At 46.1% G+C, this 23,101-nt stretch overlaps 2 protein-coding genes across 2 annotated transcripts in view; one reads left to right on the top strand and one right to left on the bottom strand.

Annotated features, from left to right (window-relative positions):
* The window catches only part of LAMB3 (laminin subunit beta 3), a 62,676-nt gene extending 42,871 nt beyond the window's left edge, over window positions 1-19,805 (bottom strand). The window contains exon 1 of the mRNA XM_073900239.1: window positions 19,788-19,805. The gene's annotated coding sequence lies outside the window, so the exon portion shown is untranslated. The remainder of the gene's footprint in view (window positions 1-19,787) is intronic.
* Window positions 19,806-20,310: 505 nt separating this feature from the next.
* G0S2 (G0/G1 switch 2) lies at window positions 20,311-21,320 on the top strand. The gene is made up of 2 exons (XM_025878157.2): window positions 20,311-20,492; window positions 20,631-21,320. The coding sequence occupies exon 2, from the start codon at window positions 20,649-20,651 to the stop codon at window positions 20,958-20,960; it is 312 nt and encodes a 103-aa protein (XP_025733942.1). The 5' UTR covers window positions 20,311-20,492; window positions 20,631-20,648; the 3' UTR covers window positions 20,961-21,320.
* The last annotated feature ends 1,781 nt before the right edge of the window (window positions 21,321-23,101 follow it).

Raw genomic sequence — 23,101 nt, 5'->3', positions numbered from 1 at the left:
GCACTCATATTTTTAACCATCACTTAGATTCTAACGTTGCCTCAAGTCCCTTTCCTTCCTTTCGTTATCTTTGACCAGAATCTACCAGACTCTGAACTTCTTGTTCCCCAAACCTCATCAAGGCCCAATCCCTGTAAAGGCCTCTTTGGGCTCTTGTTCCAACTCTTGCAGGACTGCTATCAGCTGGGAACTCCTGGGGAGACAACGATGCTGTAGGAACACCCAGAACAGACACCATTAGGTGCCTTCTTGTTTGTTTTTCCCAAACTGACAGCCTCTCTTGTGTGGGCAGAGATGGGGAAGGGGCTGGCCTCCAAATCCCCCACCTCAGAGGCTCAGGCACCTACGGGCAGGGCTTCCCCCACCATGCGGACAGGGAGCTGCTCTGACTGAGGATGTGAACACCTTATAAGGAACGGAAAGAGAAGGCAGCCGGACAAACATCACAGTGACCTAGCAAGATGAAACACGGCATCTATGTCAAGATGACAAAACTTCCGCCTCACCACAGGAAGGGGGAATCCCCTCCCAAGGTCAGGCTGCCGGCCGGCTCACCTCAGGAGCCTCAGCTACTTCTGTTCTCCTTCCCACGGTACACCCCCAAATGCCCCACCCCTTCCCTCCTGAGGAGTGCCGCCCAGTGTAGCCTGCAGCTTGCTGGAGAGAACACTGGCCCATGGTTGGCCCATTGTTGGCTGGCTTCCCAGAGAAGAGGGAAGAATGTGCTGGCATTTCTACCACCTAACTGCCCTCCCAGATTCCTGACCTTCCTCCAGCAGACAAGCCAGCTCATGACCATGCACCCTCCTCTACTCCCAACCACCTCTACCTCCGCCCTCAGGGAATTAGGCTCTCCAGACCTAAGTGCAACCTCTGAGACCTTTGGTCCCAAAGATGCCCTGTGAAGCTGGGCCATGTGGCCATGGCCCAGCCTGAGAGGAGAGAGAGCTATGCCTGAAGGCGGCAACATGCAGCCACATGGCAGACCAGGAGCATGGGGAAGACACAGGGGAATGGCTGCAAGGGACACGGGCATTTGCACCGGGAGATTTGCTACCCAAGCTAGCAGAGGGCTGCCAAACAGGACCTTGTAACTCTAAATATGATCCCTGAAAGGGCCAGCAGAACGACAAACTAAATACCTAAATGTTCAAATTGGTGTTTGTTGACGGAGTCTGGGGAAATGAGCACCTTGTGGTTTGAGGGGGAAGGGAGCATGGGTGTATCTGGCTTCATGTCTGGAATCAACCCCACCTCAAGGTTTTTAATCAGCACCTCTGTGCAGTCCTTGTGGCCACATAGGGTCCATGTATGGACTTGAACGTCTTGGAAATCCTAGACCTAGCTCCAGCTCTGCTACTCAATAAAAGTATAAACTAGGGCAAGCCCCCCCCCCCCGCCGGGTCGCATTTTCATCATTTATAAATAAAGGTGTTGGATTTTACTGGTTCTTAATCCAGGCTGCCTCTCAGAATTACTTGCAGAACTTACAAAATCGTATGACTTAAGCCAGGCTCCACTCAAAAATTTAACTGGCTTACAGAGCAGCTGGGACATTCAAGGTTTTTAAATCTCCTCTGAAGCCCCCTCCAGCTCCAGAATGTTCTGTTCTCTGAGACAGACAGCAGTTAAAGCCTGGACCTCTGAGTGAGAGTGGTGAAGGTGAAGGTCTTGGTTCTATACTCACCAGCTGCGTGCCTTTGGACAACCAAAGCTACTTGCCTCCAATGGGGATATTAGCCATCCACCTCATGGATCCTTGTAAGGATTTTAAAGGAAACAGTGCAAACTTCTGGCCTAGCTAGGTGTGTCCTCCATAAGGGGTGTCTGTACCTACGTGTGTATCACATGCAGGTGTCAAGGACTATGATCAGCAGAACCTGCAGTTGTTCTTATCAAAACACAAATATCAGTCCCATCCAGATATTTCATAGCTCACTTACCAGGCAGCGAGCCATCCATGGAGGCTCCACGTCCCAACCCAAGAATGCTTTGTGCATTCCACTCTATTCCTTAGGGGCTGCAAACTCCTCAGGAGCCAAGACCTGGACCAGAAGGGATGAGGGGACACTCTGGGAGCCAACAAAGCTAAGCACCTGAGAGCAGGGCGATGCTTCCAGCACTCCTGGACAGGGAAGAACAGAGGGCAGGGGGTTGGGGAGTGTTTACAAACATAGGACAGAGGGCAGAGGAACGGGCGTAAGCAAAACAGACTTATTTTTTATGGCCATCAAGATTTAGTAAAACCAGAGTCCAGCACCTGATAAAGATAGGAGTCTAAGCGAATCTGGACAGAAGTCTTGTTCTTAACTTGCCAGGCAAGTCTGAGGGCTCTAGATAAAAGGCACCTACTGTTCCTGGGGACTTGCTTACACGGATCAGTATCTGGTCCATATCCTAGCAGACAAGGTGATGAGTCTTTATCCAATCTCATTCCTTCCCCTGAAAACATGAGTCAAAACTGACCTGAAATATTGGTCAGAGATTTAATACCAATAAAGAGGGACATGTTTATGGGATACTGTTAAGTGAGGGGGTGGGGGGAATTAGAAAATAAATGTACATAAAATCTACTTCACTGTAAAGAAAACTAATAGAGAGAAGACAGGGAAAGAATATCCAACACACTAACATTTCCTGTCTCGTTCTATTCCTCTGCATGCCCTCGTCTTCCATAAGGAGCATATTTTACTATAATAATCAATAAACATAAACTTAAAAGTGCTGAGGTAAGGATGGTAATTTTTGTTTCGCTACAAGTTATTAATCCATCCCCTTTTTGCTCCCTACTGTGCCCTGAACCCCTTCCACTATACCCACAGACTGCCCGGGAGTTCACAAAAAGCTGTCTAAATCATTGTTGATTCTGTAAGATAGTTTCCCCCTTTTTTTTTTTTTTAAGATTTTATTTTATTTATTTGACAGAGAGAGACACACAGTGAGAGAGGGAACACAAGCAGGGGGAGTGGGAGAGGGAGAAGCAGGCTTCCTGTGGAGCAGGGAGCCCGACGTGGGGCTGGATCCCGGGACCCTGGGACCATGACCTGAGCTGAAGGCAGACGCTTCACGACTGAGCCACCCAGGTCCCCGATAGTTTCCCCTTCTTAAGAAATATTGCTTTGGGGCGCCTGGGTGGCTCAGTTGGTTAAGCGACTGCCTTCAGCTCAGGTCATGATCCCAGGGTTCTGGGATCGAGCCCTGCATTGGGCTCCCTGCTCGGCAAGGTGCCTTCTTCTCCCTCTCCCTCTGCCCCTTCCACTGTTAGTGCTCTCCTGCTCTCTCGTTCTGTCAAATGAATAAATAAAATCTTTTAAAAAAGAAAGAAATATTGTTTCTTGGAGCTATTAGATTTCTTCTGTCAAGAAAGACCTTAGCATAGTTCCTCAATAAATGTATGTACTAGTAACTGTGTAAGGAAGGAGAGACCAAAAGAGAGGGCGGGCAGAAAAAGTACTAAGTAACTATCAGCACCTTATCTTCCTGCTTGTAGGTCTTAGGGCAAATCAAAAGAGTCAGTTCTCATCTATCTATATTTTGAGGGGAAGGAGGAAGCGAGGATAATCAAAATTCCCACCCTCGTCCAAATTTGCCTCTCACATGCAGTTCCCCCAGAATAACACACCTAATTCTGAACTTCCCCTTTGCTCACTCAGAAATCTGCATACCCAGCAACTCCCAGTAGCCAAGTATAAATACACATTTGTGTTCCTAAGTATGATATTGCATCTCTATCTGATGTGGGTGCACTGTCCTCAACAATCCTTGTAGTTAGCACTACGAGATAAATTATAGGGATCCCAGTTCAATGTGAATCTCAGATAAACAAGGGATACCTTGTTAGTATAAGGAGACCCCAAAGATTGCATGACGCAACTTGTATACTAAAATGGGATCCACTGTTTATCTGAAATTCTAATTTTACTGGGCTTCTCGTATTTTTATTTGCTAAATCTGACAACCTTACTTGTAGTAGTTTGTTCACCCATCCCCATGGCTTCCAGGCTTTTCCTAACCTGCTCCCCTTCCCCTAGAAATTCCCCCACCTGTCAACAATTTTCCTAAAATATGATGCTTAGAATTGAACAGTGGGGGGACGCCTGGGTGGCTCAGTCATGACCTTCCTTCAGCTCAGGTCATGATCCCAGGGGCCTGGGATGGAGTCCCGGGCTCCTTGCTCAGCAGGGAGCCTGCATCTCCCTCTGCCTGCTCTGCCTGCCACTCCCCCTGCTTATGCTCTCTGACAAATAAATAAATAAAATCTTTAAAAAAAAAAAAAGTGAACAGAGGGGAGTCCTGGTATCCAATGTCTGACATCATGGTGGCATGTTCTGGGCATGGGTCCCTTGATCAAAGACCACTCCAGGTGAAAGACCAAGAGCCAAACAACAGTACAAACATGGGCCTACCTGCATCACCTGGGGACTCTGTGTATGCTTCCCTGGACATGAGAGGTTGTATTTACTCTTTTGGTTAAGTATTACTCCAGAAAGAAACACCTGTATATTTTCCTAAAAGAACAGAAGGGAACAAAATATTTTTCTGCTCTTGGTATGCATGAGGAACCATTCTAAACACCACATCTACACTATCTAACAGCCCTATAAGATGGCTCTTTGAAGGAGATATTATTTCCCTTTTTTATAGCCTCAGCATTATTAGGAAGCTTGACAAGCTTATAACGTGTTAGGGACTGAATATATCCTCCCCAGATTCATATGTTGAAACCCTAACCCCAATGTGATGGTATTGGGGGATACCAATATTTCTTAAGAAGGGGAAGGTAATTAGGTTTAGATGAGGTCATGCAGGTGAAATCCTCATAATGGGATTAGTGCCCTTATAAGAAGAGGAAGACACCAGGGCTCTGCCTTCAGAGAGAACAAGGAGCCACCTGTCTGAAGCCAGGAAGCCAGCTCTCACCAGCACATTGATCTTGGCCTTCTAGCCCCCCAGAACCATGAGAAATAAATGTCTGTTGCCTAAGCCACCCAATCCATGGTATTTTTTATTGGGGTAACCTAAGGGGAGGAAGACACAGAACCAGTGTTTTAGTCAGGTTATGCTGTGGTAATAAACCAACCACAAAATCTCAGCAGCTTTAACACAACAAACATTCATTTGTTGCTCGCACAAAGTAAGAAGGGAGACAATGGTAAGGGGAGAAATCCTCTGTTATACAGTCACTCAGTGATTTCTGCCATCTTGTAGCCACACCAACAAAGGACACATGGCCCTCGTGGTCATGACAGCAAGGATAGAGGAGCATGGAGAAGCTCTCTCATATTCCATGCTTCAGCTATAAAGTGACACAGTCATTCAGCTTACAACCTATTGGCCAGAACTGTTCAGAGAGCACCTAAGTGATCTTCCTACGTGCCCAGAAGAGGAAAACACAGTAGAACATGGTGAACACATAGCACTGTCCACCACAATGAGTATATAGTAGAACCAGAATCCACCAGAAGATCTGTAAGCTTTCAAAAATCCATACTCTTTCCATTACAATATCTGGTCCTCCCAAGATTAAGGGAATCTGCTCTTCACAAAAAGGAAAAATCACATGGGACATTTTGTAGACTAGGACACCTCAAGGAAATGGATAGGAAAAATGGTCTTGGTGAATGTTTTAGATTTGCAAAACCTAAAGCATCACAAGCTTGCCCCCTTGGAAGATCTTAGAAACATAGACCATGAGATCTCTTCAAGTTGTACCTAGAGGATAAATATCTATGAGACAGGCGTGTTCCTCCAGTTTCTAAGAGAAAAACCACCGGGTGTGGGGGTGAATCTTCAAGAAGGTTCTGGTATGTTGTAGGGTGACCAACCATTGTAGTTTTTCAGGATTCTCCTTGTTTTAGCTCTAGAAGTTCCATGTCTCAGAACATCGTTTCATCCCAGACAAATGCTTGCTCAGCTGGTTGTACATCGATACTTTTTCTCCCAGACAAGGTCTGAATGTGTCACCTCAGGCAGCTCAGTAGCTGCATGAAGATGTGCAGGATCTGAGAGAGTCAAGTTGGCTCTGAGTCCTAGAGAAACCTGAAGGGAAATAGCCCATGAGAATAAGACTCTCCCACAGGAGAGAACTCAGGAAGCTCCTCTATGAATATTGGCCATCTTAACAAAGTAGTCCTCTTCAAGGACTTGGGGAAAGAAAATAGCATGCCAGGACATCTTTGGTTCTGGAGACTCTACTCCTGCTGCTGAAGCCTGAAGGACAGGAGGCTTTTCCCAGCCAGGTCAAACCAAGGACCCATATTAAGCTTATAGATACATTTAACACCTCTATCTGTTTCAAGTCAAATACTGTTAAAATGGGCTGTCCTCCATCTCGAATTTGTGCTTTTTTTTTAAAGATTTTATTTATTTATTTGAGAGAGAGAGGATGAGAGACAAGAGAGCACGAGAGGGGGGAGGGTCAGAGGGAGAAGCAGACTCCCCGCCGAGCAGGGAGCCCGATGTGGGACTCGATCCTGGGACTCCAGGATCATGACCTGAGCCGAAGGCAGTCGCTTAACCAACTGAGCCACCCAGGCGCCCGAATTTGTGCTCTTCTTAAGAGGTGCATACACATACACACAAATACACACACAGAGATGCACATGCATGTCTTTGCACTTCTTCCAAGGTACATTTCATCCTGTTAGCATTGGCCTAGTGCTTCATTTGCTGAGTTGGATTTGGCATGCACTCTGACCTGTACACTTTCCATCATCCCCAGATTAAAATCCCAAGTCCATGGCCAGGCTAGGCTCTCAGGGTCCTGCTTAAAAAGCTGCACATTTGACCTTATCACACACAGCCCCCCTTCACACAGTGCTCTGATCCAGCCATTCCATTCCCTTGACCACACTTAGGCTCAATTCATCCAGCTCTGTCCGTCTACACTGATGCCTCCATCTCTTGTGTACTTGGGTAAGTTCTAAATCCAAGACTCAGATCAGGTTCCTGGATCAGTGATGACTTCTCTGCTGTTCTCTATAAATTCTTCCCAAATTCCAGCAGCAGACCTTATACAATTCAAGTTCTGTTCTGTTTATAAATCCCTTCTATGTCAAATTTACATATTTACGGTTATTCAACTTATAGTTATTTTCTGATTTGTCCCCAAACCCAGATTGTAAACTCCTGGAGAACAGGAACTACCCTTAGCTACTCTTTTTATCCCCTGATGAGTGTATAGCCCAGTGTCTGCACATAGTAGGTGCTCAATAAACAAATATTGATTTGTAAGTATGGATCCATGGGGCAAGAGAAAACCTAACAAAAAATGTTGAAAAATATGATGCCATGAATACTACTGCATAACTCTCTGTCAAGACAACATGCAGAGAAAATCATCCAGAAAAGTCAATATTTTTTCTCCTGAGAACTGGAACCTGGGAAAATTCATGATGAAAATTCAATCCACTGATCAACAGGTTCCCATGGTTAAGCTTCCTATTCCATCCACCACGGCTGGTCTTTGGGGACAGAAAGGCCAGGAATCAAAATGGCAGTATTTTTGGTTTGGGGAACTGAAATACTTCTGTGGTCAGGCCATGGACCTAGGCACTCAAAGCATACAAGACCCAGCTTTTAGAACCTGCAGAGGTGATAGAAGGGTCAAGTGGAGCCAGGGGAAAGGAGGCCACAAATGGAGAGAGGGTCTTAGGACACAAGAGCTCCTCAACATGTCTAAGGGTTTTTTGTCACTCTCAGAGAATCAGGGAACACGTGCAGCCAAAGGCCTGTCAGTCCCCACCTGTCCTTGTGCCGCCTAAGATAATGTGTCCCGATGGTTATTTTAGGCCCATCCCAACCCTGGGTCAATGAGCATCAACCCTAAGACATTAAGAAACCCCTTCCCACAACTCAGTGGGGTCTCAGAATACTTGTTTCTCTAAGTCCACTGACTAGGTATCAACAGTGTCCTGTTATCCCTCCAGCCACCCTGGGGGCCTGAGCTTGGATCTGAATCCTCCCAACAAACCAGTCTGTACAGAACACCCCTCCACCTCCAGCTTTTACCTGGTCCTCATTCTCAGAGCCTGGGCTTTTCTTCCAGTCCTCCTCATCACATGTCAGCAGACCCTTCTGACTTTTGACCCAGAAACACAAAAATATCCAGAACCATTCATTTGCAAAACCAACATTTACTGAGCACCCATCTAGCCAGGCATCCAGTGGCCAGGAGTAAACAAGTCAGACAGAATCACTGTCCCAAGGGAGACTACAGTCTCATGGACAGACACTGAACACAGAATTACCAAATAATTTATTAATTATGTAACCAGAGTGACCTCAAATCACCTGAGGTCTACTATCCAAATAACCATAATCACCCTTTCGTCTACTATCCAAATAACCATAATGCTGACAACTCTAGGGAGATGCTAGCAGATAATACAAATTCATTCTAGTTGCTGTTTGTCTTCAAGCACTCTTAGCTCTCTTTTAAGCATCTCTATGGCCTGTTTTGACCCCAAACACGAACACACAATCCTTCCTCCACTCCCCAAAGAACAAAACACATAGCTGTTGAGTTTAAGAAATTTTACTGAATATTTGGAGGTGACACAGAGAAATTACACACTAAAAATAAATACTCGCTGGCATCCATCAACATCATGGCATGCACCTGCTGCTCTAAGCCTTGACCAGGTTGCTGGAAACAAGGACCTCCCTTCATGAACTCACTTCTCCCTTCCCACCCCATGAAGACAGTCTTTTACACGGTAACAACCCAAGGTGGCCTATCTGCCTTGGGATTCATCTACTCACTGCTATTTGCCATACATCAGTGTGCATTCATTCATTCTGTAAAATTTATTTGAACACTTATTTTATACCAAGCATTGTGCTAGATGAGGACACAAAAGATAGCAGCAAGCAAAAAAGACAAGACCCTACCTTCATGGAGGAGACACACAATGAACAAGTAAACGAAAAATCTAAAAATTACAAATTTCAACACTTTTTATGAAATGTTTGTAATGGGATGATATACTAGATGGGGATCTCAGGATGTTAGCAGTCCCACTTTAGAAAGGATGGATAAGGGGCACCTGGGTCTCCCAGTCGGTTTAGTGGCTGCCTTCAGCTCAGGTTATAATCCCAGGGTCCTGAGATCCAGCCCTACATCAGACTTCCTGCTCAGCAGGGAGCCTGCTTCTCCCTCTCCCTCTGCCACTCCCCCTGCTTGTGCTCTCTCTCTCTCTCTCTCTCTCTCTCTCTGTCAAATAAATTTTATTTGAAAATTGAAAAAAGGAGGAAGATAAGAGACGTCTCCCCAAGGAGGTGACCTTTGGATGAGATTTGGGGCTGGACCTCCTAAGGCAGGCTAAACATGTATTTAAGGCACCAGCAAAGTAGAGGTACCAAAATTTTTTTGGAAAACTTTTATATATGATATTTTTTAAGATATGGAAGTAAACACCTTAGGCAAAATTAGAAGGCTGTACATCCCCCCTATATATATTTTAAGATTTAATATTGTTATTTTGATTTATATGGGCAGGGTGGAAAACTCAAATCTTTTCAGGGTTTAGGGCCTCTAAAGTCTTACTCCAGGGGTGCCTGGGTGGCTCAGTCATTAAGCATCTGCCTTCGGCTCAGGTCATGATCCCGGGGTCCTGGAACGAGCCCCACATCGGGCTCCCTGCTCAGCAGGAAGCCTGCTTCTCCCCCTCCCACTCCCCCTGCTTGTGTTCCTTCTCTCGCTTTGTCTCTCTCTATCAAATAAATAAATAAAATCTTTAAAGAAATAAAATAAATAAATAAATAAAGCCTTACTCCAGCCCCAGGAGATCTTAGAAATCACCCCCAGGAATTTAGAATTGATCCATCCTGGGGAACTCCCCGACAATGATGGCTTTTAAAAGCTCCCAGGATGATTCTAAAGTGGAGCCAGGACTGAGAACCATTGACCTAGGGAAATAATGTAGCTGGGGAAGAAGAATCATGGTAAGACCCTAGAATACCCCCAACATTAAGAACAGTAATTCACTACCATGGCTGCACAATAGAATCACCTTTAGAGCTTTAAACATTACTGATCTTTGGGTCCTACTTGAAGAGATTTCTGATTTAATTGATCTAGCCTGGTCTTCAGAAACTTTAAAAGCTCCCCAGTGATTCGAATGTGTGTTCAAGGTTGAGAACCACAGACTGGTAGAAAAGAAAGATGTAACGAAGGAAATCTGGGAAGAAGAAACTAAGGTGGTACAATGAAGAACAGGAGGGTGCAGTGTTTTCCTGTTCTTCGACAGGAGAGTGCAGTGTCCCTGAAGCAAAGAGAAAAGGTGTTTCTAGAAGGAAGAAAGAGTTATTGTCTGTTGAATGATAAAATCCAGTTCATTCAATAAACATCCCATTAGCTTTTGGTGGGGATGGTGGTAATGGAGGCCAGATGGACGTGGGTAAGAGTGAATGGTTGATGAAGAAATGGATACAGTGATTATAGAAAACTGTTAATAAACAGTTTTAGTTATGAAGAGGAACAAAGAATTCAGGCAGCATCTATAGCCAGAATTGAGAACCACTTCCTAGATGTTTCCTACAGTTCCATGGATTGAGACCCAGTGCTCTCTTATAAAACTTTCTGCAACAATGGAAATGTTCTGTACCTGCACTGTCCAAAATGGTAGTCACTAACTCCTTGTGGCTGTTGAGTGCTTGAAATGTGGTTCAAGTGACTGATGAACTGAATGTTTAATTCTATTAAATCAGCTGTCCATATAATATACCCTAATCATGGAAGTGACTATCCCATCATATTCACAAATCCTGGGGGCTTTATAGGGCTTGTATATCAGAGGCCATCTTAAAATTCTGCCCACCACATTAGAAATGAGTTCTTTATTCCAGGAGGGCTCCTGGCCTAGATTCTGGATGTGAAGGAAGAGAATCAGACTTTGTGACTAATGCTCTTAGAACCGAACTACTCTGCAAGCTGATTTAGGAAATAAGACCTACTGCTCTGCTTCACCACCAGCCTCAGGCAAGCATCAGTTATTTCCTCAGTCCCCATATTTCCATCCTTTCTCTCCTCTCTCTATTCCCTCATGGGTTATCTCCCCCACTCCCAAGATCTCAGCCACCCCCAACTCACTGAAATCTCTCAAATCCGCAACTGGCAACCCAATCTCTCTCCAGAGCTCCAGGTTCCTGATTCATACACACTGCTTAATGACCACTTTTGCCTGCATGTCTCATAAACAGCCCAAACTCAATATATCCAAAATGGAACTCATTCTCTTCCTCCCCAAATGTGTTCCTTCTTCTTTCTCCAAACCTGGGCATCATCTCTGACTCCTTTTCTCTTCTATAGCACTAAGCCTTCCAGTTTTACTTACAATGCATCACTCAAATCTGTCTCCCTCTATCCCCATTACTTCTGTCTTAGCCCAGTCCCTCACCCCTTTAATTACTCTGACAACATCCTACTTACTGCCTCTAGTCTTGCTCCACTCATGCATTCTTCACTATGCCAATAGTGATCTACTTAAAATGCCAACCTTATTGAACTGTTCTGCTGCCTGAGATTCATCAATTTTTGCCACTGCCTAGAGGATAACCAATTCAATATAAGGCAAATTGAAAGCTATGATTAAATAAGTCAACAGACAATGCATTGTGCTAGCTCTGAGAACACTGAACAAGACAGAGATAGTCTCCGCCCTCACAGAGCTTACAGTCTGGCAACGGAGACACACAAGAGTCATGAAAGGGAAAGTAAGATGGCTGTGGGACCGTGCAGCACCTAAGCATCAAGGAAGGCCTCCCGGAGGCAGCGAGAGGGTACTGACACTTGAAGGATGAGTACGAGTTCATAAGATCAAGGGAAATGATGAAAGTGTTCCAGGTGGAGAGAACAACACAAGGAAGGATCTGAAGCTCTGAAAGAACCGAACAGTGTGGCTGGCACCTAGAGAGCAAGGGTTGAGGGACATACAATGAAACCGGAAAAACAGACAAGGACAAGATCATGGGGGAACTTATATACCATGCTAAGAATCCAGGCCATGATCCAAAGGGCAACATGGGGATCCACTGAAGGGTTTTAAAGAGAAGAGTGACATGATACGGTTTGCTTTTTTTCTTTTTCTTTTCTCAAGTTTACATTGGATAGGATTGGATTAATAGGATTGGCTAGGTCAAAACCCAAGGCAGAGAGACCAGTTGTGAGACCATAGCAATAGTCCAGGTGAGATGATGAGGGCTTAGACTAGGAGGGTGGTAAGGGGGATGGAAAGCAAATAAAGTCAAGAGATATTTAAGAGACAGAATGGCAAGTCTTGATGACTGTATATGAGAGGTGACAGAGAGAGAGAGGAGAAAAGGATGGCTCCTAGGCTTAGGACCTGGACTCCCAGATCGATGGTGAAGCCTAGATGAAGCAAGATCGTGATGCAAATTTTGGGGGTGGAAATATTGACTTTGGCTTCAGACATGGAAAGTTAGATAGTTGCAAGATATCCAAGTTAAGACATAGCCTGGGCAGGAAGATAGAAAGGTCTAGGGCTCAGACGTGTACATCATCTGCACAGAGGCATAATGGAAGCCTCGCAAGTAAATTAAATCACCTAAAGAGAGTATGTGAAGTTTAAAAAGAGGTTCCAGGACTGAGTCCTGAGAACTGCTGATATTTAAGAGGTCGTATAAAAGGCAAAAGGGTGAGGAACCTGGGTGGTTCAGCTAAGTGCCCGACTCTTGATCTCAGCTCAGGTCTTGATCTCAGGGTCATGACTTCAAGTCCTGCATTGGGCTCCATGCTGGGCATGGAGTCTACGTAAAAAAAAAAAAAAAAAAAAAAAAATTTTTTTTAAAAGGCAGAAGTGAGGGGGGAAAAAAAAAACTAAAGAGTGTCCAGAATAGAACAGGAGGAAAATTAGAATACGATGACATGGAAGCCAAGGACAATGTCTTTCTAGAACAGGGGAGTGGTCAATAGTTCCTAGACATCACATATGTTGGCAACCATTTAGGTAATTGTTCATTATGGCTCCTGCCTACTACTTCCCCCTCATTTCCTGCCATTTCCCAAAACCCATTCTTTGTGCTCTGAGGCCAATCTTGCCTAACTTCTCTTGGAACATGCAATGTATTCTCATGCATCCCATCCTTTTTATATGCAGCGCTCTCTCACTCCAGGCCTCCCCTAATCCTGAAACCCCACTCCCTCCCAGAGTCACCAGGTAAACATCATCCATCCTTTAATACCCTCAGCTGCTCAGGCATCATCCACTCTTAGGCCTTCCTTGACCATCTCCTCCCCAAACTGAATCAGTCAATATATTTCTCATTCTAGGGGCGCCTGGGTGGCTCAATCGTTGAGCGTCTGCCTTCGGCTCGGGTCATGATCCCAGAGTCCTGGGATAGAGCCCCGCATTGGGCTCCCCACTCTGCGGGAGGCCTGCTTCTCCCTCTCCTGCTCCCCCTGCTTGTGTTCCCTCTCTGACTGTCTCTCTGTCAAATAAATAAAAATATCTCTTAATAAATAAATAAATAAATACCCTTAAAAATATATTTCTCATTCTATTCTATTTGTTTACCTGTGTATATTTCTATTATTGTGCTTATCCCAGTATATTGTTAATAACTTACTTCATGTCTGAGTCCTCTACTTGACTATGAGCCTCATGAGGGCGAAAACAGTGCTGTATTCTGCTTTCCATAACTATACCTAACACAGTATCAGACACATGGCCAGCTTCAACAAACATTTTTGGGCCTTATCCCTGCCTATATGTCACCTAGGGGATGTGAATGACCTGGGCAGGGATAAAGGACCACAGGAATTACTGACCTGAGCAGGGGGCAAAGACAACAGAATAATGACTGAATCAATAACATGTAATGATTGCTTTTATTCGTGCCAGACTGCTAAGCCCTTTCCAGTGCTCCAGCTCATTCAGGCTTCACCACACCTCATTTATTAGGTGTGATCATCACCCACACTTTACAGATGAAGAAACAAGACTGGAGAAGTTAAGTCACTTGTCCAAGGTCAGACCCTGGTAAGAGGAGCCAGGTCTTGAACGAACCCAGGTCTGTTTGACCCCAGAGCCCTATACTCTTAAGTCTAGCTGGCATTTGAGCTTGGGGAAAATTCCATGCTGATTCAAACTTACAGAGTAGATTAGTACAATTCAGAAGTGGCACGTGGGCAGTAGGGTGTTGCTGCTCCCAGCATATCCTGCATGGTCCAGCAGATAGTGGTTCTGCTTGGCCAGAAGTCATGAGGGACTAAAGTGAACTGTCTACGAGGGGTCTGTTCACCAGTGTGGATTTGTCAAGGCCCTGGGTCCCAGGAGCAGGCTGGAGGAGTGCCCTAGAGACCATCACTGCAATGTCAGACACTAAGCTGGGAGTACAAGTGAAAGGTGAGGAAGCCAGAGTGGAAGGAACTAAGCCAAGCTGCCAGGTCTTGGGCAATCTTACCCCCAAGGCTCTGTGCCAAGGACAAGCCACTGTGCCTAAAATAACCTCCCCAAAGAGTCTGATCATTTTGCAATCTCTATCTCAATACTGACTTTCAGGCCAACGTAACTAGTATTGATTAAGCCCCTATTATACATTAGCACCATGAAAGGTACAAAGATCTGGTCTTCCACAGAGATAGGGCAAGCCCACAGGGGACAATGAGACAGCTGTATAAAACAGTACACAACGCAGTGCCAACCGGTGCAGGGTGAGCCACAAAGGCAGCTGAAATTCACAGAAAGGAGAGATCAGGGTGTGCTGCTGGCTTCTTGGAGCACATGAACTGAAGAAAGGAAGACAGAGTAGAAACAGAACAGCATTTCAGGTAGGAAGAAGATTATGAGCAAAGATGAGGCAGCCACAATGAGAATGGACTGTTTCTTGGGACATAAGAAACCCATCTGTGGAGCAAAGGGTTCTTGTTGGAGAAGAATGGAATATAGAGTTAGATGAGTAGGGAAGAGCAGATCATAGAAGTCTCAGATTCCAAGAACATCAATCAAATAAATCCAATATGCAGAATCCAGGAGTCCATGTAGGCAATAAGAAATGATCCAGGGGTGCCTGGGTGGCTCAGTTGGTTAAGCGACTGCCTTCGGCTCAGGTCATGATCCCGGAGTCCTGGGATCGAGTCCCACGTCAGGCTCCCTGCTCAGCCGGGAGTCTGCTTCTCCCTCTGACCCTACCCCCTCTCATGTGCTCTCTCTCTCTCTCTCACTCTCTTTCTCTCTCAAATAAATAAAATCTTTTTTAAAAAAAAAGAAAGAAAGAAATGATCCAGGTTTTAAGCAGGCAATTAAGAATTAAGAATAAAAATTTAATTTTAGGAAGATTTATTTGGTGGTAGTGTTTGAGATAGATTATAGAAGAAAGGACTAAAGGCAAAACAAAAAAAAGAAAAGAAAAGAACAACAACAACAACAACAACAGCAACAAAAGAGAAAAGAAAACTACTGAAAACCAAAAAAAAATGGGACTTCTGGCTGGCTCAGTTGGTACAGCATGCAACTCTTGATCTCGGGGTTGTATGTTCAAGTCCCGTGCTGGACACAGAGCCTACTTAAAGAAAAAAAGAAAAAAAAAACACCTGAATGCTTCTTTGAGCATCCACTAAACATCTGACTGCATGCAAACTTAATAAACATAATTCCTCCCCTGTCAGTCCAATGGGGAAGACATTCATTAACCCCATAGTTACCTCTTAAGGACCTACCAGTGCCAAGGATCATAGGAGGCTCTGGGGACACAGTGAAAAGCAAAATGCAGTCCCAGCCCTCATGAAGCTGATCCACCTCCAATGAGCAAGGAAGATAACACAAAAGCAAAGCAACAGTTACATCAATATGAAGTCAGGTACTAGTGCACAAAGATACAAGTATCGGATCCGAAGGGGTACGTGCACCCCGATGTTTATAGCAGAAATGTCCACAATAGCCAAACCGTGGAAAGAGCCAAGATGTCCATCGACAGATGAATGGATAAAGAAGAGGTGGTATATATACACAATGGAATATGATGCAGCCATCAAAAGGAATGCGATCTTGCCATTTGCAACGACATGGATGGAACTGGAAGGTATTATGCTGAGTGAAATAAGTCAATCGGAGAAAGACATGTATCATATGACCTCACTGATATGAGGAATTCTTAATCTCAGGAGGAAACCTGAGGTTTGCTGGAGTGGGGGGGGGGGGGAGGGTGGGGGTGGCTGGGTGATAGACATTGGGAAGGGTATGTGCTATGGGGAGCGCTGTGAATTGTGCAAGACTGTTGAGTCGCAGATCTGTACCTCTGAAACAAATAATGCAATATATGTTAAGAAAGAAAAAAAGAAGAAGAAGATAGCAGGAGGGGAAGAATGAAGGGGAGTAAACCGGAGGGGGAGACGAACCATGAGAAGACGATGGACTCTGAAAAACAAACTGAGGGTTCTAGAGGGGAGGGGGTGGGGGGATGGGTTAGCCTGGTGATGGGTACTAAAGAGGGCACGTTCTATGTGGAGTACTGGGTGTTAAGCACAAACAATGAATCATGGAACACTACATCAAAAACTAATGATGTAATGTATGGTGATTAACATAACAATAAAAAATTTAAAGAAAAAAATAAAATAAAAAAATAAAGTCAGGTACTAGTGCTATGAAGAAAAATAAAGCAGGGCATTGGGTAGGGAATTGTAAGACAGAATGGTCAGGAAAGGCCTCTCTAAGAAAATGCCACAGTGTTTCAAGTCCAGAGAATAGATAAAATGGAGATGCCACTGCTAGCAATAAGGATACTGAGAAGGTGACTCAGTTTGTCAGAGTACAGAGGATATGGGGAGTCTTATTTAAAGTGTGTTAAGCTTGTGATAAAAGCAGAAGATCCACACAGAAATGTCTAGACTCTAGAACTCTAGTCTACAAAATCAGAGGAAGACAAAGATTAGACATGTAGATTTAAAAATCATCCACTGATATTCGAGAGATAAGAAACCTCTCCAAAACTAGTGTACATGAAATGAAAGTAACTCAAGGACTGGAAAAAAAAAATGGAGTTTAAGATTTACAAATGTTTTATCCTACCTCCTATGATGGATGATGCGTCCCTTCAGCCTCCTATAATACCAGGGGTGGGCGGTGACTTTGGTAGGTGGCAAGGAGCTGGTAACAAAATACTACTACTAATAATTGAGGCTCATTTACAACCAATCATCCAAAAGGCCTCTGTCCCCTGTTCCTTCAATCCCTAAGGCACAGCTGTGGGGACAGCTCTATCTCTCTTCTGCACTCACCCCTAGGACCACCTGCTGCCCCTTTGTGATTGTTTCCTCTGCAGGTGGCTCTGGGTGTTTGTTTTAATTTTAATGTTTGGGAGAAAGGGATTTGGAAAGCAAAATAATTTTAAACTGGCCTTTCCTACCTTCCTAGAAATGGCACAATTAAATGTTAGGATAGACTCAAGGGTAGGCTGACCAACTATCCCAATTAGCCCAGAGCTGTCCCAGTTTCAGCCCTGCAAGTCCTGCACTCAGGGAAACCCCTCAGCCCTAGACACACTGAAATGGTTGATCACCATACAGCTGGTCTGGCCTGTATGATGTAACATAAGGCTTTCCATCTCTAAAGTGACATCAGCACTGTTGAATCACGTGCTTAGTTTCCCAAGCCCTACCTAACCCTCTACCCTAGAAGTTGGGTTCTCTTTCCTCACCTAGACAGAGGAGCTACCAGAAATTCCTAAACATAAGTTGATCCTGGATTCCCCAGCCTTCTATTCCCACCATCTCCTACTCAGCTCCAGCTACCACCTAAACCAGAAACGCCAAATGCACCGGCACCCCCAATCCATACCACCTGCTGCTCTTTCTGCCCAGCCCCAGCCAGTAAGCTGGTGGGGTCTGGGGGTCAAAGTCAGATTATCAAAGACAGAAAGAGGGGAACTCATCCAGGTAGTAATGTGCTCTACCACAGTAAACCACAGAAAGGGGAACCCCAGATGAACTGCAGTCTGCTGACCACAGAAGACATGTGGTTTTCGTCTTTGAGTTACAGAAATACCAGAAATGCTTACGATGGAGTCAATTTCGGAGTTTTGCAACCAAAGCTGGGCTGACTCACCTTCAGAGAAGGAACCAGGTGAAAGCCCCCATAGTAAGGTATACATCATACACTCTTCCAGAAGCCACAGTGTTTGGCACACTCACAAATCTTGAGATGGTTCACATATCATTTCTGCCAGGTTATTAGAGACTTCTCCAAAATTTTAAGGAAGATTCAAAGAAAATGCCAAGATTGGGGCACCTGGGTGGCTCAGTCGGTTAAGTGTCTGACTTTGGCTCAGGTCATGATCCCAGGGTCCTGGAATCGAGCCCCCATCAGGATCCCTGCTCAGCGGGGAGTCTGCTTGTCCCTCTCTCACTGCGCGTCTCCCCTTCTTTTTTTTTTATTTTTTAAAGATTGTATTTATTTATTTGACAGAGAGAGACACAGCGAGAGAGGGAGCATAAGCAGTGGGGGGGAGAGGGAGAAGTAGACTCCCCACTGAGCAGGGAGCCCGATGCGGGGCTCGATCCCAGGACTCTGGGATCATGACCCGAGCCGAAGGCAGACGCCTAACCGACTGAGCCACCCGGGTGCCCCGCGCCTCTCCCCTTATTCTCTCTCTCTCTCTGTCAAATAAATAAATAAAATCTTAAAAAAAGAAAGAAAGAAAATGCCAAGATTGATATTAATCTCAACTTGGTCCCTTGTTTCAGGAATTTCCTGTCTAACATTAAAAGAACAATAAGCAGCGTTCACCACCCTCTAGGAATAACCCTTATTTGGCCCCGTGTCACCTTCACTGCTTGGGAGCAGGCTAAAAGGCAGAATTTTACCACAGCTGCTTAACTAACCTTGCCAATCAGCATGCCCACACAAATCTTACTACCTTAAATGGTAATAGCCAAGGCAAAGGGTAGTTGTTATGGTTGTCTTTTTTAATTGAATTGTCTGGGAAATTGCCTCCCCCCCCCCCCATAAAAGGACTCAAACATTTGATCTTTGAAACAGCCCCTTTCCCTGTCCCACCCCACAGGAGGCTATTGCAAGATTGCATCACTGACCTTTACAATTTTCTGGACAGTCTGATTTCCCCCTCCTCCCCCTCTACTGCTGGCAGCCCTTTGGCCCACTTGCCTCTGCTTTCCCCCTCTTGCTAGCCAACTCTGGTAAATGGATAACCAAAGCCAAATCATTACACCCTCCACCCCAGGGTGATGATGTTTAATTCCAGCCAAAATATATCTTTCTCTTCTCCCTTGCTTCCAGCAGTGCTTTTTTTTTTTTAAGTCTTACTTAAGTAATCTCTACACCTAAGGTGGGGCTTGAACTAAGGACCACAGATCAAGAGTCACATGCTCTTCCAACTGAGCCAGCCAGCGCCCCCTGCCCCAAGAGTTCTCTCTTTAGCTCTTACCCAAACCCTCTATTCTCACCCTTCTGCCCCTGTTTCTATAAGCTGAAATGGCACAGTGGTGTTGTAACCCCAGACCCAGGGAAGTGGTGAGTAATTATTGAGAGCATTTGCATTCCAGACCAGCAGAAGAAATTTATCGGCAGTCCCCTTCCATCTCCTCTGCCCCGTAGCCCCCAGCTGCACTTCTCAAGTAAGAGTGGGAATAACCGGGATTTAATGATACCCAGATGTACATATACAAACAGGGGCAGGTGCAGAGACGCATCACACACACAGCCGTGCAAAAGGGCACCCTCAGTAAGTAGTTATCTATCAAGTGACCTTGGCAGGGCAAGCACCTGTGAATAAAACCAGTTAGGCCGAAAAGAAACAGAAGCACATACAGAGCCTGGAGACCTGGTGCTGCTCCTTACCAGGATCCCTCTCCCCTTGTCTTCTCCCGTCTGATCCCCACACCTGTGGGAAGACGACAACCCTTGGGAATAAAAACTAAAGATTTTCCGGTTAGGTAGAACGCCCCCTCCCCGCGATGTCCTCATTAGGGGTCCCTCACGGGCCACCCCAGACAAAGAAAGCTGTGCCACCCACCCACACCACTAAGGAAGAGTCACGTGGGAAACGTACGCGATACCTCCCAGGGCTCCGGGTCCTCACCGGTGTGCGCACCCGGCGTGGGACCTCCTGCGTCCCGGTCGCACCCCGCCCCCCCGCCGCGGTCTCCCCTGCCTGGGACTCCCAGCTCACAGGGCCCAAGCGTGCACAGCTCCTGGCCGCCTCCACCTAGGTCCTTCCGCGCCCCTCCCCCTCCTTCCCCCTCCCCCCTCCTCCCCCCTCCTTCCCCCTCGTTCCTCTGGCGCTAGCGGCGCTGGCCCCGGGCCAAGGGAGCCCAGGAGGCGGGTCTCGGAGGAAAGATATAAGTGGCCCTGGGGCACGTCCAAGGTGCCCGCTGCGGAGTCTCCACCTGGAAGAGCCGCGGCTGCCGAGGAGGAGGAGGAGAACGCAGAAGCCGGCGGGACCCGCGGACTCACTGCCCGCCGCCGCCGCCGCCCCCGGCTCGCGCTGCCTCCTGCTCGCGCTGCGCCTTGGAGGTGAGCCCCGGCGGAGGGAGAGCGCGGCGGGGCGGGCCCCCCTGCCCGCGGGACCGCCGAGCGAGGGGGCTCTCGGGCAGGCTGGAGCCATCCTTCCGTGGCTGAACGGTCCCCTTTCCTGCGCCGCCCCTCCCACAGGTCACCCCCGCCCCCGAGATGGAAACGGTGCAGGAGCTGATCCCGCTGGCCAAGGAGCTGATGGCCCGGAGGCCCAGTCGGAAGCTGGTGAAGCTGTACGTGCTGGGCGGCGTGCTAGCCTTCTTCGGCGTGGTGATCGGCCTGATGGAGACTGTGTGCAGCCCCTTCACGGCCGCCAGCCGCCTGCGGGACGAGGAAGCAGCGGTCGCCGAGCTGCTGGCCGCCCGAGAGCGGAAGGTCCTGGCGACCCAGACCCTGCGGGAGAAAAGCAAGCAGCAGGAGGCCGTCCTCTGCAGCCGGGCGCTCTCCAACCGGCAGCACGCCTCCTAGGACCCCTGGGAGCCCGCAGAGGGAGTGGAGAGAGAGCCTGAGTGCGAGAAAGAAGAGCGCGTGTAGGGTCGGGCTCAAGTGGGAGAGAGCAGGAGTCCTGTGTTGTTTGGACTTAGATTTGAGAAGCCACAGACTTGCAGAACTGAACTACCACACGGATCCACCAAAGGAGTCTGGGATTAAGTGTTGCTGCTGTGCAGCATTGCAGGATGACATGTCCAAAATTACGTATCTTTGAGCTATGTGAGTGCATCTACCATTTTGCACTAGGGTGGAAGGCGGGGAATGCTTTTTATATTATTATTATTATTACAATGACCACCATTTTGCATTTTGAAATAAAACCCTCGTTTTATACTATGTCTCAGTATCTTGATTCCTGGGGGGCATGTTTCCCTGGGGTGGACAGCAGAGAGGGTGAACATGCTGCCCAAGGGGGTCTTAGCTGAGCACTGCGGGAAGAGCAGCTGCCTGACCGGCAGGCAGCATTTACCGTCACTGTCGGGGACTCATATTCATATTACATGCTTATAAGTATGTTGAGGATTCGTTTTTGTTTCATGGTACGGGTGACAGGAGAGAAACTTTTATTAAATCCCACCAGACTTAGCATTTTAAGATCGGAAGATAAATCAACTTCTGAGCTATGGTACACGAATAGCAGATACTGATTAATTCTAGGGCAAAAACCTATTTGCCATCGCACACCTGACCCGAGGCTCCTATGACTGATATCTCTTTCTTCCTGTATTTTAACAAGACAGAGGAAAGAAAAGAAAACTAGCTAGCTGTTCGGAAGACAGAAGGCAAGTCCCCAAGAATGCCTAATTGGATCTCTAGCTCTACCCAGCCTTCCTCCCCATCAACTCAAATCATAGTAAGAAGCTCTGGGTTAGAAGGAGAAAAGACTGGTTATCACCCATCTGAGTCCTCTCCCTCCAGGGATAGAGTATAAACTTCTTGTGGTCAAGGTCCTTGTCTTCCTCTTCCTCTTTAGTGTTCATAGAAATTACCAAGTCTTGGACAAATAATAGGTCCTTACTAAATATTGATTGCTCAAGTAATCTATTTATGAAATTAGAGTACTGATTCTCTGTGGAAGGAGGGGCAATTTTGTCCCCCCAGGAGACATCTGAAAATGTCTGGAGTTGTTTCTGGTTGTCTGGTAGGGGAAGAGGAGCACTATTACTAGCATCTAGGGAGTAGAAGCCAGGGATGCTGCTAAACATCTTAGAATGCACAGGACACCCACCCACAACAAACCATTCTCCAGTCCAAAATGTCAATAGGGCAGAGGTTGAGAAGCCCTGGGTTAAAGGAAAGGAAAGAAAAAGGGTTTGCTTAATAGTTTCAGAATCAAGGTTTTGGGGTGGTCTCGGGAGACTATGGTTGTTATCAAATAGAAGTCCCTCTCCCCACACAGGGACAGAAATGGTCCTTGGCCCTATCCTGTTTGGCAGTTTTATCATCAACCTAGGAGAAATGACAGGAGGTATACATATCAACTCTGTTGCTGATGCAGAGCTGAGTCAGGATTCAAAACGACTCAACAGGTTGGAAGCATGCCCTGAAGCTAATCAACTGAAACTGAACAGAGAAGATACCGTACAAAATTAGTTCCAAACATCCAGTTGCATGGCCACAGGATTACGAAGGCTTATTCTAGCAGCAGATCATGTGAAAAAGACCTAGGTGTTTCCACTGATTACAAGCTCAAGATAAGCCAACAAGTGTCTGCCAAAAAAAAAAAAAAAAACCTAACATCTTATTAGTAGAAATTTAATGTCCAGAAAAGGGGATGAGGAGGTGGATTTGTTTTACTTTACAATCCGGCAGGTGGGAAACCAAAGAAGTTAAAAGAAACCTCCTGGATTTGCTTCGGTTTGCATTCTGACTCCTCCATTTGCTAGCTTTAAGACCTTGGACAAGTTACTTATAAACACTCTGCCTCTGGTTAGTTAACTTCTTTCCCCATCTTTAAAAAAGTGACTCCCTCGTGGGATAATTTTGCAAATTAAATGAGACAATGCATGTATAGTGCTTAGAGCAGTTACCTGGCAAACGGCTTTCAGTTGTTAAATTTCAAGAGAGACCTTGACAAACAAAAACCTACTTAGATCAGAGGGGCTTGGGCATATAAA

Source organism: Callorhinus ursinus, unplaced genomic scaffold, assembly GCF_003265705.2.
Source record: "Callorhinus ursinus isolate GAN/ISIS: 27379988/994484 unplaced genomic scaffold, GSC_fseal_2.0 scaffold13, whole genome shotgun sequence".
Lineage (NCBI taxonomy): Eukaryota > Metazoa > Chordata > Mammalia > Carnivora > Otariidae > Callorhinus > Callorhinus ursinus.
The sequence above is the reverse complement of the archived record's forward strand: the minus strand, read 5'-3'. Positions and strand labels throughout refer to the sequence as shown.